The 15,588-nt window shown below is 36.6% G+C and overlaps 1 protein-coding gene across 6 annotated transcripts in view; it reads right to left on the bottom strand.

Annotated features, from left to right (window-relative positions):
* The window catches only part of WNK1 (WNK lysine deficient protein kinase 1), a 194,163-nt gene that overhangs the window by 106,184 nt on the left and 72,391 nt on the right, over nucleotides 1-15,588 (bottom strand). For all 6 annotated transcript variants that reach the window (XM_077169637.1, XM_077169635.1, XM_077169634.1 and 3 more), the window contains exon 2: nucleotides 5,407-5,579. In XM_077169637.1, the coding sequence (XP_077025752.1) occupies nucleotides 5,407-5,579 (173 nt within the window). The remainder of the gene's footprint in view (nucleotides 1-5,406; nucleotides 5,580-15,588) is intronic.

Raw genomic sequence — 15,588 nt, forward strand, 5'->3', positions numbered from 1 at the left:
CAGAGGTTTTCAATTCCATTATACTCACATAATCAGACTTATTTTTCATTTACCAAATAAGCTACACAAATGATAAAAAACATGAGTATGAACAAGAAAAGCCAATAAAATCACATGCCCTAAAGAAAAATAAGTAATTCAGTAAAGATAAGAGATATAAAAAAACAATAAAACCTCAATAATTTCTTGAGAGAGATTCAGGAAAATATTATATCTATAAAACAGGAGAAACATGCTATAAAAAGGAATAGGAAAGAAATTGTTAGAAATGTTCAAATTTTGCAAAAAATTAAAAAGTGCAAAAGAATGGCTACAAGAAGGTTCAATTCTCAAAGAATGGAGGAAGAAAAAAGACAATAAAAGATAAAATCCACCACATGATAAGAGATGCCACAAGAAAAGAGAGTAAAGGGAAAAGGGAATGATAGAAAAAAAAAGAAGACAGGCAATTATTAAAAAAATAGAAGACAGTTTCTAGAAATGAACACTTGTCATTTAATTTACACAGCTCACTGAGTGCTGAACAGAGCAAATGACAATAGACACAGTTCAGAGTGAAATTTGAGAACAAAAAACAAAGAGAAGTTAACTTTATCTTATGCACATGGGTAGAGAATGTAGGTCACCTCTAAAAAGAATGACATTAGATTTTTACCCAATCAAATCATGAATCTAACTTAAGGGAAACATAAAGGCATTCAGATATGCAAAAAGACTCAAAATTATCTCCCATTTACCCTTTTAGAGTTAAGTTACCTGAGGATATATGCACCCTCAATTAAAAAGTGGGTAATAATTTCAAGAGAGAAAGATGTAGGTTATAGGAAACAGTCATCAAATGGAAGGAAATCCAGGATATTTGCTACACAGATACAAAGCAATCAGTTCACATTATATTTAAGGAGGGAATGGAATGAATGCAACAGAAGGATGTAAAGATGGTTTGAAAGATGGAAGACTTCAGTAATATATGAAGGAGGAAAAGCATATGTTTTCTTTCTCAGTGTTCTAGTTTGCTAGCTGCTGGAATGCAACACACTGGAGATGGACTGGCTTTTAATAAAAGTGGATTTATTTTGTTAAAAACGTGTAGTTCTTCAGAGAAAAGGCAGCTAACTTTCAGCTGAGGTTCTTTTTTATGTGGGAAGGTACACATTGATCTCTGCTGGCCTTTTCTCCAGGCCTCTGGGTTCCAACAGCTTTTACTTAAGCACCGGCCAATTAAATCAAACATCATTCATTGCAGCAGGCACGCTTCGTAGCCGACTGCAGATGTAATCAGCAATAGATGAGCTTCAAATGCCACTGGCTCATGTCCACAGCAATAGAACTAGGCACCTTCACCTGGCCAAGTTGAACCTAACTCGAACTACCACACTCAGTAACACAAAAAGCATCAATAACAAACTCCAGGAAAAAAATACAAATCTATATAAGAAAGTTCAAATATGAAGCATATTAAAATGTAAAATGATTTTGAATCAATTGGGGCTGGGGAGAGAGACTACTGCTTTTATTAAAACTCCACTCTGTTCTTACCAGACCCATATATTAACTTTGATGAAAATACAAAATGCTTAAAATATGAATTACCAAAGTAAACACAAACAGAAACAGAAAAGGTGATCTGACAAATTACTTCGGAAGGTACTGAAAAAAACTAAAAAAATTATAGAGGGGAAAAAAAAGTTACTGGTCTCATGCTGTTTAATAGATAAGTTCTCAAACTTTTAAAGAATGCCTAATTCCTAATGCAGAAAACAGATTTCACAATTCATCTTATAAAACTAGTAAAATAGATTCTAAAAGTTGACAAAAATTCTATAAAAACAAAAAAAGAACTCATTACATAGTCTTATTTATGAGTACTATATAAATATAAAATTTTTAATTAGCAAGTCAAAACTAGCAATATATTAAACAACTGATATGTGATACCACAAAAAGTTTATTTCAGGAATGAAAGTCAAAAGTTCAATATTTTATCATTTTATTAGCCTAACAGTTTTTTTTTAAAGCCTTTCACCACATGCCTAATAGCACTGACAAGATTCAACATCTACCTTTTCTGTGCGCATAAAAAGAAACCTACTTCCAAACACAGTATTCTCTCAAGTAAACAGACTATATCTCATACAATTGTGCAAAACAATTGAGCACTTCATTACTTCCACTGCCACTTCCAAACCACCATTACCTCTTAAATGGATTATTACAATAACCACCCCCTCCCTAATCTTCTTGCTTCACCTCTGCCTCCCTAGCTTCCACAATGCAGTCATAACGATGAGAACATACCATTTAAGATCATGCTGTTTCAAGCTTGAAAATTTTCTCATGGCTTTCCGTATCACTTTGAAACCGTTATGCTGAAAATCTTTCCAATGTCCTGAAAAGTCCTGCTACTTCATCTCCTAACATTCTCCTAGTTACTTGATCTTATTTACTATCTCTCTCAGGTAGAATATGAGCTCTATGAGTGTCTGCCACGTAAAATATGCTCTAAATATCTGTTGAATAAATACATTTTTAAAAGTCTAAAGTTGGTGACATCAGCAAAAATGGCAGAGCAGATAGCTCTGAGTGCCTGTCCCTCCACAGAAACACTGACGAAATAAGCAAAAATTGTCAGAATCAACTTTATTTGAGCTGGAAAAAGTTAGGGACCAAGCTACTAAGGAACCAATATAACCCTAAGGACTGGATTTTTGACTTCAGTCAACAAGGAGCCAAAAGCAGGCTTTAAACAGTCGGAAATTCAAATCAATATCTATGTAGAGTGTTTCCTTGTTTTCAAAAACCTTTCATATAAACTTAATCTAACCTAAATTTTACTACAACCTTTTCTATAGTAGAGATGTTGTAGTTTGCTAGCTGCCGGAATGCAACACACCAGAGACGGATTGGCTTTTAATAAAAGGGGATTTATTTTGTTGGTTCTTCAGAGGAAAGGCAGCTAACTTTCCACTGAGGTTCTTTCTTACGTGGAAGGCACAGGATGGTCTCTGCTGGTCTCCTCTCCAGGCCCCTGGGTTTCAACAACTTTCCCCAGGTGACTTCTTTCTGCATCTCCAAAGGCCTGGGCTGAGCTGCAAGTGCTGAGATGAGGAATGCCGAGCTGCGGAATGCCGAGCTGCTTGGCTGTGCTATATTGCATTCTCTCATTTAAGTACCAGCCAATTAAGTCAAACGTCACTCATTGCAGCAGACACGCCTCCTAGCTGACTGCAGATGTAATTAGCAACAGATGAGGTTCACGTACCATTGGCTTGTGTCGGCAGCAACAGAACTAGGTATGCTCACCTGGCCAAGTTGACAACTGAATCTAACTAACACAAGAGAGATAATTATAATACCAATTTTACAAATAAATTAGTTAATATACAAAGGGGAGATTATTTAAGCTATTTAGGCACTGAAGAAACAAAGATGTATAAGAATTGGATCTTCTGAATAAGAGGCTAGCAGAGTTGAAGAGAGGAGACAGTTAACTACGATACAATATGATAAGCATTCTAACATATCAGCATAAAGTACTCCTGGTACAGAGAGGTAGTAAATTATTGGGGATTAAGGAAAGATGGTGATATTTATTAAGTATCTTAAATTATGGATCTAAGTTTCCTACATGAGGGGAAAGGTGGTAAAAACACACTTTAAGCAATTGAGACAGCATATATAATGCAAAAGACAGTGGTTTCAAACAGCGAATTTGAAAATCTAAACAAATTTGTGGCCAGTAAACAGAAGGAGAGGTGTGAGGGGGGTGGGGTGGGGTGGGAGTAATGGGGAGATGACAAAAAATGAGGCTCAAGGTGCTGTTAGGGGTCATATCACAAAGCTATATAGTAAGTCATAATGAGGAGTTTATATTTTTATTTTGAGGAAATGGGTTTTATTTCAGAAAGATGAAATGGAAGACAGGAAGCTGTTGCAGGAATCCAGATGAGAGACCAAAGTAGTAGTAGTGATGGAGACTGGTGGGGAGTGAGCATGAAGGAACAATACAGGATTATTAACAGCTTTCTGGCTTGGAATCAATGTGTGGATAAACTCATTCACTAATATAACTTAACAGAGGGAACATATGAGCAAGGCAATGTTTACTGGTGGGAACTGCAGAGGTGGTAGACTATGAGGGGTGCCTCAGAATACGTATGGGCCTGGATCTCAGAGAAAAAGTATAGAAATTGTGATTCAGATATTATCAGAATACAGATGATAAATTAAGGCACAATAATAATAATGAGACTGCTTAGGAGATAAAAATCAGAGAGGCCAGCAGTCAGATTGTGATGGGAAGTGAAATTTTTAAGCCTGCAATATAATACTAGAAATGGGAAAGACAAGTGGACCAACAAGAGATATATTCCAAAATTAATCCTGGGAGGCTGGATAGTGTGAGTGGGAGCCAGGAGGAAAAGATAATCAAATCAAAACATGGTCTATAAAATTCAAGCCTTGATGACTAGGAAAAAGGTGATGCCATAAACAGAGCTGCAAAAGCTGGGTAGGGAAATTAGAGTTTGAAGGGGGAAATAATCTGTTGGTTTTTCAACATGCTTATTGGGAAAGCATTCAAAGTCACAGACAACTGAGTACATCCAGGAGATAGAAGACTATGTTTCATACATCTGGGATTAATCAATTCAGTAGCATTAGTTTAAGAATGAACTTTTTAACGAAAGTAGGGAAGAATAAATATTTACCACAGTGAAATTTTTAAAAAAAGCCAATTCCTCATAATAGAAAAGGTAAACGATATCATTTACACAAGCTTTCTCTTTGAGTATAAACATATTCTAAGAGACCTGGAATTTCAGACATAACTCTGACCTAAAGTTCTCTGTAACAGGGAACAAAGAATTTCTGTATTTGACCTCTATCTGGTTCCCTGAAAGGGATGATAGATCTAGCTGTTTTGGCTTCAATATCTGATACTGTGGAAATGGAACGTTAAGCATTTTTAGCGACACTGTCACAATATATCAATGTAAACACTTGATATAACAGTTGCATTAATGTAGCAAAAATGGGCAATAAAAGGTGATAAAATACATGGTAAAGCTTTTCAAGAAGTTTAACCTTATTTTAAACACTAGAGGGCTACCTTGTCATTTATTTCTGATCCTTCAGCTATTCAATTTTAGAAATACAAATGAGTATGACTTGAAATTGCTAGGCTCACTAAACAATAACTTCTCATTTTAAATATAAATAACTTCATAATCACCTTATACACAGGGGACTCTGTGGGCAGGAAAATGTGCTAATATACTAACAGTAGGAGGGATTATTCCCTTTTCAGTAGGCTGGGCATCAGAAATAGAACCAGTCTGTCTAAAATAAGAAAAATCAAATATTCCCATACACTTTGGTTAACTTTAAATATACTGATGAACTTACGTTTTAAGCGTTCCCGATGTCATAAGTTCAGTCACCAAAACAATGCACTTCTTTCCTTTTACTGTGGATTCCCAAGAATCATAGAATCGAACAATATTGGGATGCTGAAGGCCCTTTAACATTTCAGCCTCTTCTTTAAATCTCTGCCTCTCAGACTTTGTTAACTTGCGATCCTATAAGCACAAACCAAAACAAAATGTGTTTTAAAACAATAAAACCCAAGTTATGCAGTTAAATTTATATGCTAAAACATATACTAAATTATACTAATGTTGAAACAAAACACTAAAGTTAAAACAGTGCTTAACAGCCTGTACTAGAACATGAGAGAAGATATGTTTAAGAAAACTGGATTATGAAGTCATGCTCGAGATTATCTTAGTGTCTATCAGACACGGTCTCATTTTGTCAGGTGTAGCTAACTTGCCACTCCAAAATAAGTTTCCCATTGCTCTTAATATGCAATGTAGTATCATAGAACAAGTGCAGGTTTGGGATACAGACATATAAAGCCCAGTTCTGTCTTTGCATTGATTAGAATTTAAAAAATCCTTCACGAATATATACCATCACCTCATAGGACTGTTGTTAAGAATTAAGTAATGTCTTCACACATTTTTAAAGTACCTGGCAGTTCATAGGCTAATTAACTTCTTGTTGGAGATGAAGGGGAGAGCGCACTTCATTTGCTATTCTTCCCCTGACAATGTCTCATACACACACACTCTGAATTGTTCTGTAAATCAAAACTGAAATCATCTCTAAGGGGCATATTAATGTTCTGTCAAAGCATGCAATACATTTACTTATGAATCCAAGTGTACAATAAACCAAAATGTCCATTATACAATTAAACAACTAAACATTTCAGACATAATTTAAAGGTCCCTCTGTAATCTAGATTGTCCTCCCCACTTCTACTCTTTGCCCTTGAATAACTACTACCCTGAATTTGGACAGATCACTCCCACATGGAGTCTTTACACTTTAAATGAAATATTAAAATTTCACAAAATAATGTTACAAAGTACATGTTTTACTGTATGCTGCTTTTTCTTTTTTTTCACTCAACACTGTTTGAGATCACGCATGATGGTATACAAGGAGGCAATACAGGATATTCACTGCATTATTGTAATTCTGATCATTTTCACTGCTATACAGTTATCCACTGTTTAAATATATCATAATTTATAAAATCTTCTATTGATACAACTTTAGGCTGTACTCCATAATTTGCTATTACAACACGGCAATGTTGTTACAAAGTTAATCTCCTTATGCACATGTTTAATAGTGTCTGTAGGACACCAAACAGGTTCTTAACATGGGGTCTACAAACCTTTCAGACAGGTTTGTGAACTTGTGTGAAAACAAGTGCTTCTTTATTTTCCATAAACACAAACTAAACTTGAGCATTTCTTTTATTTAGGAATTAACACACCTAGTAGTATTTAGCAGTATCTGTGATTGTCACCAACAGACCTCAGATTTTTTCATTATCACATAACAGTGGTTGCCATTATCTCAAAACATCATTAATATTCATCATTACTTTGAAATTCTAGTAATGATTACAACTTTTACTAGTTCTTATCTATGCATTAGTAAAGAACCACAGTGGTCAGGAACTTACCCTGGCTTTCACAGAGGACTCCATATGACATTTCTGGGTCAGTAATAAGAGATCATTCCTGTCTAACTAAATGTCTCCTATGGATTGGTATCTAACCTGTGTATCTATCTACCCTGAAACTGGCAACTCTCTCTCTCTTTTTTTCTTCTTTCCTTGTATATAAAACAAACTTCAAAGCCCTTTTGTTCCTCAAAATCATCGTTCATTTACAGTTTGAGTCAGTTACAAATCTGAGCATTTTCTATTTTCTTTTCAGGCTATTTGAAATTCTGTTTCTGTGAGCTGCTTACTCTCATATTTTGTGTTTTTTTATCTGATTTGTATGAGTTCTTCATATATTGAGGATACCAAAACCATTTCATGAACAGCTAGTTTATTGTTTCCTCACCTCTGTCACATATCAAGTTTCCTAAAGTGTAGCTCTATTATTTTTGGATTCTATGTCTTATTTCAATGGTCTATTCCCGCACTAACACCATACTTTCTTAATTACTAAGGCTGAAAACACCATAGTCTTCAGGTAGAAAGCACTGCCTTGCTGATGCCGTGGTTTTAGATTTCCAGCCTCAAAACTGGGTTAGGTAGGAATGCAGAGGAGAGAGAGCCTCCCTTCACAATAGGTCCAGGTCCAGGCTCCCCGTGAATTCCCTGCACAGACATGTAGAGCACCAGGCCCATGTCTAACAAGCTAGATGCCTGCTCCCTGCAGCTAAGGGCACAGGATGGACTGAAAGAAGCAATGAAAACCCAAACTAAGCAGCTGACTTTAATTCCTTCTCCACTGGAAGAAATGGACTTACTCCTTTCTGTGGGAAGCTCCTTTCCTGCCCTTCCTCTACCCCCAGAAGATTTGAACAACCAGCAGGAACTGGCAGAACCTTTCTAAAATATTCTAAAACGTCTTCTAAAAGTTGCCAATAGTAAAGGACTGCAGTAACAGGGTGCACAAAAAAATCAAGAAATAGGCCATTTAAACATGATAGGATCTCCTGGGGTCCTGGCTGAACCTTCTCCTGTCCCCTTAACAGTTGGGAACAGAGAGTGGACTGCACTCCAGAGTGGATCTTTGGTCCTGGTCCCAGAGGTAGCAGAGCAACCCTTGTGTACATACTGGGAGCGTGTCTGTTTGGTACAATCTGGCTGGTGACCTGAGGGGCTTGGTGTACCAGAACTTGCCCTGCACATAGGAGGCTCACCAAACTCTCCTACAGAGAGTAGGTGTGAGTGTAGTCAAGTCACTGTCAGGTGCAAAAGACTGCTCTCTGTAGAAAATAAAGTGCAATGTCTGGGACTGGAAGGAAACTGGTTCCTAGGGAAAGTGTATTCCTGTAAATGGGGGAATTCTTAGGGTCAAATGCCTGCCCAAGACAAGTGAGCAGACAGGACCAGAGAGACCCCCAAGCTTGGCATGGAGCTATTTTCTAAACTCATTGTACGGCTATGCCATGAAAGACAGCACTCATACAGGTCAATCTGCAAAGACTGGGAAAGGCGTTTTCATTCCACCCACGCCCCCAACCCCTTTTTTGTTAGCTCCTGGCATTCAAGGAAAGCTCTGTAATAACACTAGCTGGATAAAAGCTTATGGAACAGATGCCTCACAGTCCAAATTCCAGCAATAACAAAATATGAAAATGTTCAAACATCAACAAAAGAGCACAAAATATACAAAGAAATAGGAAGTTAAAGCATTTGAAACAATCAGTGTAGAGGATCAGACCTGGGACATACCAAAGACTTTAAAAATGGTCCTAAAGATGCTCAAAGAACTAAAGGAAAATGTGGACAAAGAACTAAAGGCAAAGGTGCACGTGTAGTTCAGTGGTTAGAATGCCCACCTTCCATGCAGTAGACCTGGATTTGATTCCCGGACTATGCACCCAAAAAGAAAAAGTGAACTAAAAGCAATCAGGAAAACAACATATGAACATAAAGAGAATATCAACACAGAGATAAAATTATGAAAAGAAACCAAACAGAACAGAAGACAACAGCAGACATGAAAAATTGCCTAGGGTCAACAGCAGACTGGAGCTGGTAGAAGAAAGAATCAGTGAACTTGAAGATAAGACAATCGCAATCATCTCGTCTGAGGAGCAGAATGAGGAAAAGAAAGAAGGAAACTAAATGGAACCTATGGGGCACCATCAAATATATCAATAAACACATTTTGGGAGTCCCAGAAGTAGAAAAGGAGCAGAGAGAATATTCAAAGATATAATGGCTGAAAACTTCCCAAATTGAATAAAAGACATGACTATACACATTCAAGATGTTCAACAAACTCTACACAGGATAAACCCAAACAGACCCATACCACACACCATAATATAATCAAGCTGTTGAATGTCAAAGATAGAGAATCCTGAGAGTCATAAGAGAGAAGAAATGTATCACATACAAAGGAGATGTAATAAGATTAGGTGGTGCTAAAAATGAAAAATCGTGATACTATAACCCATACCAAACTTTAAAATCTGTTCTATAACTACTTGTTAAAATGTATGTGGAAATTAAAAAAAAAAAAGCACTTGGAAATTTATTGCTTTTTTGGATATATGTTATATTTCACACACACACACACACAAGTTAAAAAAAAGAGGTATGGAGCTTAAGGAAAAGCATTAAAAAAAGTGCTAATTTCTCACTGGAAAGCATGAGGCAAGAAGGCAGTGGAAGACATGTTTAAAGTGTTGAATGCAAAAAATTGCCAATCAAGATTTCTTTATCAGGTAAAACTATCTTTCAAAAGTGAAGGAAAGGGTGGGTCACAGTGGTTCAGCAGGCAGAGTTCTTGCCCGTCACGTTGGAGATCTGGGTTCAATTCCCAGTGCTAGCCCATGTAAGAAAAAAAAAAGTGAAGGAAATTCACCAATTTTTTTTTTTTACAGTTAGTCCATATGACTGAGGCATGATATTTGTCTTTTTGTTTCTAACATTTCATTCAACATATAGCTCTTAGGGATCATTCACCTAGTTGCATGCCTCACAACTTCATTCCTTCTTGTGGCCACTCAGTAGTCCATTGTATGTATACACCACAGCTCTCCCTTCTATTCTTCAATTGTTGTATGCTCACGCCACCTTCATTCATTGGGGATCAGGGACACTGCCGCCATAAACACCAGAGAACTTTTTTTGCTGCTCAGATGTGGCCTCTCTCTCTAAGCCAACTCAGCGGGAAAGCTCACTGCCCTTCCTACGTGGGACATGACTCCCAGGGGTGTAAATCTCCCTGGCAACATGGGACAGAAAGTCCAGGATAAGCCAGGAGACAGCATCAAGAAATTGAAAAAGCCTTCTTGACCAAAAGGGGAAGGACGGAAATGAGACAAAATAAAGTGTCAGTGGCTGAGAAATTTCAAACAGAGTCAAGAGGTTATCCTGGAGGCTTTCTTATGCATTATATAAATATCCCTGTATAGTTTGTGGTGTATTGAAGTGGTTAGAGGGATGTACCTGAAATTGCTGAGCTGTGCTTCAGTAGCCTAGATTCTTGAAGACGATTGTATAAAGATAAAATGTTTACAATGTGACTGTGTGATTGTGAAAACCTTGTGTCTGATGCTCTTTATATTCAGGGTATGGACAGATAGTAAAAAAAATATCGGTAAAAAATAAGTAATACAGGGGGACTAAAGGGTAAAATTAATTGGGTAGATGGAAACACTAGTGGTCAATGAAAGGGAGGGGTAAGGTATATGGTATGTGTGAATTTTTACTTTTTATTTCTTTTTCTGGAGTGGTAATGAATACCCAACTATGTGATGATATTGTGAGTCATCGACTCTACACCATGTATAGAATATATGTGTGTGAATATTTCTCAATAAAAAACAAAAAGAAACAAAAAAAAGTGAAGGAAGAATTAAGACTTTCCCAGATAAACAAAACCGAGTGACTCACCACTAGACCAGCTCTACAAGACATGCTAAAAGGAATCCTACAGGTTGAAAGGAGACTAGATAAACTGAATGAAGCCACACGAAGAAATAAATATCTCTGGGAAAGATGACAGATGCAAATTTAAATACCACTGTTACTGTATTTTTTATTTGTAATTCCCCTTTTACTTCCTATAGGATATAAAAGGTAAATGCATAAAATGCAATGATAATTCAATAGTTACAGACTCACAGCATATAAATATGTAATTTGTGATAAGAACTACATAAAGGTGAGGCTGGAGGAGTATAGGAGCATAATTTATGTTAAGTGGGTATCAAAGAAAAGAAGATTCTTATAGACTTTGGCTGTTGAATTTAAGGTCCATGGCAACCACAAAGAAAATAAACAATTCGCAAACTCATAGTGATAGAAAGTTCAATAACTAGTTGGGAGGGTGTAGCGCAATGGTGAGTTAATATAAAATGAGTATAGGGTATCTGAGGTAAAGGGAAAGTTCTAGTAATGAATGGTGGTGAGGATAATGCAACACTGTGACTGTGATACCACTTAGTGTGCTTTGGATGGGCTGGGATGAAAACTTTGTGTTGTATTTCCACAATTTTTTAGAAACAAGGAAAGAAAGATAAACGAAAGAGATAATGACAAACTAAATACATCATACTGGATGGGCTCTAAGAATGGAGGATCAAAAGGACAATAAATGACATTAACTGAAGTTCGAAAGGACATTAGTGGAACATCTGAAACATACTGAATATAGACTGTAAGCTTTACATCAATGTTAAATTTCTTTAACTTTACAACTGCACTTAAGGTGATTACATAAGTGTGTATCCTTGTTCATAGGAAATGTACATGAAGTCTGATATATTCAAGCAGTATGATGCATGTAACCTGATCTCAAATGTTCAGAAGACAGAAAGACAGACCATCTTGAAAATTGTCTTGTCTAATTTTTTTCCAATGACAACTTTTTTTTTTTTTTTGGCATGGTCAGGCTCCAAGAATGAAACCCAGGTCTCTGGCATGGCAAGGGAGAATTCTGCCACTGAGCCACAACTTTCATTTTTAAAATGTATAAATTATAGCATAAGCCAATTAGAACTATCAGAATATTATCAAGAGTTTTAACTGAAGCCCCTCTCAATCTTACAAATTATTTTCCCTATTATTTTTTCTATCTTAAAACTTCTTAAATAGTTAGCATTACAATTATTCCTGAAACAGTATATGCTTATTTATGGTTATCCAATATATTTATTTACCACTATTTTACTTCTTACTCCTTCTGTAGGTTCAATTTCCCTCTACTTTGAAATGTATTTTTCAAAATTCTTTCAGTGAATATCCACTAGTGGTAGAATCCTAGTTTATTTGAAAATGTTTATTTTATCCTCACTCTTCAACACCATTTTAGATGGATGCAAAATTCCAGTTTGGTTTGTTTTCTTTCAGCACTTTCAAAATACTGTCTCAAGGTGTTCTGGATTTTACTGCAGCTGTCAGTATAAAAGTTCTCCTTTGTAGGTAATTTGTGTTTTCTCTCTGGCTGCTTTGGATAACTTCCTTTTTTAGTTTTTACAGATCAATAGTAGGGCTAATTGTGCTTTTTAAGCTAAAAGTTTAAAGTATTTATATTCAAGTCAGGAAAATTCTCAAATATTGTATCTCTGAAGATTTCTTCTTTCCACCCTCCATTCTCTTCTTCCTGAGATTTGTATATAAATACATATGTATGAGAATATAAATGTACTCAACCTTACTCTATTCCTTCCTATCTTTTCTCTTTTGTTTTCCATTTCCTCCTCTCAGTTACCTTCTGGGCAGTATTCTCATATCTATTACTAATTATCTCTTAATTTATTATATCTAATATGCTTATCACCTTTTTTCCGATTAACTGAACCTTAAAGTCTAAATGAGAAAAAGATGCAAAAGATATGTGGCAAGGTCTCAATCCCTGTTCAAGCCTATGAGAACAGATCAGTCAGTTCCAACTGAATATACAAGTCTTGGAGGGTCAGGGCGCAGTTGAGAGGGGCATATATTTGGATAGCAATTAAACACAAAAACAAAACAGAGTCAAGAAGCCAACCTATCATCAAAAATAGTCACTGAAGGATTTGATAAAGGGAAGCTAGTCAGCACTCCAGTCCCTATTCTCCCTAATAGCATCAATATCAAAGCTAGTGGGGTTAGGGGGGTAAGGAGGTAGCTAGGTACATACTAAAAGCTTGGATAGGAAGGAATCTCTGACCATCTCACCAGGGGAAATACCTTCTTTTTCCCCATTCAGTAGTAACAGTATACATAGGATTTCTTTTTAATTTTTTATTGTAAAAGATAATATCTATACAAAAAAAGAAAAAGCAGTAATTTTCAAAGTATAATTCAACAGGTAGCTACAGAACAGATCCATAGTTTGGTATAGGTTTCCATTCCAGTTTCAGATTATTCTTTCTAGCTGCTCCAAAACACTGGAGGCTAAAAGAAATATCAATATAGTGACTCAGCAGTCATACTCATTTGTTAAATCCTATCTTCTAGGTTATAACTCCTCCTTCTCCTTTGGTATTTCTCCTACTCTATAATGATCTTTGGGTTATATGCCCTTTCTAACTTTTTCATGTTGAAAAGGAGTGGTGATAATATACGGGGATGAAAATAGTTGATGTTCTTGGAGAGGCTGGGCCCTCTGGGTTTCAGGGCTTATTTAGCCTAAGAACCCTCTGGAGGTAATGGGTTTCAGGAAAGTAAACTTAGTACATGAAAGTAAACTTAGTACTTAGTCTCATGTAGAGCCCTAGGTGTTCTTTAGGGTTAACAGGCATGATGTCAGTTGGGTTTTGGCAAACTGTGGCAATTAGCAATATCTAGCTGAAGCTTACAGAAGAGTAGTCTACAGAATAGCCTCTCTACTCTTTCTGAACTCTCTTAGCCACTAATATCTTGTTTTGCTACCTTTCTGTCCCTCCGATTGGTCCAGAAGGTATTATCGATCCCTTGATGGCAGAGCCAGGCTCATCCCTGGGAGTCATGCTGCATGTTATCAAGGAGACTTTCACCCCTGAATATCATGTCCCCCGTAAGGGTAGAAGGTAATGATTTTCCTTGCAGAGAGAGGCCACATCTAAGTAGCTAGAGAGGTTCACGGAAGCAACTCTTAGGCATAATTATAGGTAGTCTTAGCTTTTCACATAGAAATAGGTTTCATAAGGGTAAACCTCAAAATCAGGGGCTTGGCCTATTTTCTTGGGAGTCCCTAATGTTTGAGGGAGCACCAGAGGTTTCCCAGATGGAAAAGTTTAACAGTTCCACATTTAAAAGGGACTCTACCAATACTCAATAGACTCAAAGGACTCAACCAATACTTTTAAATTATCAGTCTACCATAGTCTGGGATGTTCCCAGGTATTATATTAAACTATACAGAATCACAAAGCCTCGTTCCTGTTCTGGTCTCTGTGTTTGGGTTGTTTAAATAAGCTATCCAGACAGGTCAATTTAGATAGTGTTACAGAAAATTTAGGTTCCAGACAAAACAAACCTATCTGCCTCTGGTCTCAATACAGTAGGTGAAGCTCTAGAGTACATACACTATCATCTTTGCCCTTTATTCTGAGTTATCTTAGTCCCAACCAGATCGGCTTTGTTTTTTTTCTTTAAAAGCCTGATCTCTTTTTCAGTTACTTTAACTGTCATTGTATACACACAGAATTTTGAATGAGATGAGTGATGATCAGGAGATCAATCGACAATGATCCCCTCTAACCTCCACCCCATCCTAGCTTCCAGCACCATCCTTGGAACTTCCTCCCTCAAAGTTCCACAAAGTACTGACTTCAAAGACTTTTTTCACTTTCATTATCAGATCCAACCAGAGTCTACAATCACCCACAAAGTCACATACCCTATCCACTGAGACTCTGATCCAAGGCAGCAGAGCTATTTCATCTTGGGTTATCTTCCTAAAACCTACCTTTCCCAGAGAACAAGCAGTTCAAAGGACAAGCCAAAATATCTGAGGCCAGATGACTGATGAAAGAAGTATTAATCAATTAGTTTTTTATTTCAATGCATTTTCATTCCCTAAAGTTTGATTTAGGTCTTCATCAAATCAATTCTTTTTTTCCACCTCCACAGCATCCTGGTTTTTTATTTGTTTTAATAGTTTTTAGCCCTTTCAACTCATTTAAAATATACTTATACTTTGGAGGTTCAATCAACACTGTTTTCATCTGTGGTATTGGGGATCTAATTTTGCCTGTTGTTAAGGCTGCTGACATTCACTCATTGAGGTTTGTTTCTTCCTGTGATTTACAATGGCAGATAAGAGGTTATCTATGATTTGTCTGTGGAAATCTGTATACCTTCAGCTGTAGATGTATCCCCTCTAGATAGGTTCTGAATTTGTTTCTGTCTGTTACCCCAAAGATATTACTAGTCCAGGACATTGCTCCATGCAGTCAGTTTAAATCTGAGTAACATGTATTAATACAGGTCTATGATTATGAATTCTCGGGGTAAACTTTTTTCAGCTGAACTGGAAAAGTACCTTTACCTTGTCTTTTTCTTATCTCAAGGACTTAATTTTTCTCCAGTCTGTCTTTTGGTAAAGAGGTAGCTCCTCAAGGAAA

The sequence above is a fragment of the Tamandua tetradactyla genome, chromosome 7 (genome assembly GCF_023851605.1).
Source record: "Tamandua tetradactyla isolate mTamTet1 chromosome 7, mTamTet1.pri, whole genome shotgun sequence".
Lineage (NCBI taxonomy): Eukaryota > Metazoa > Chordata > Mammalia > Pilosa > Myrmecophagidae > Tamandua > Tamandua tetradactyla.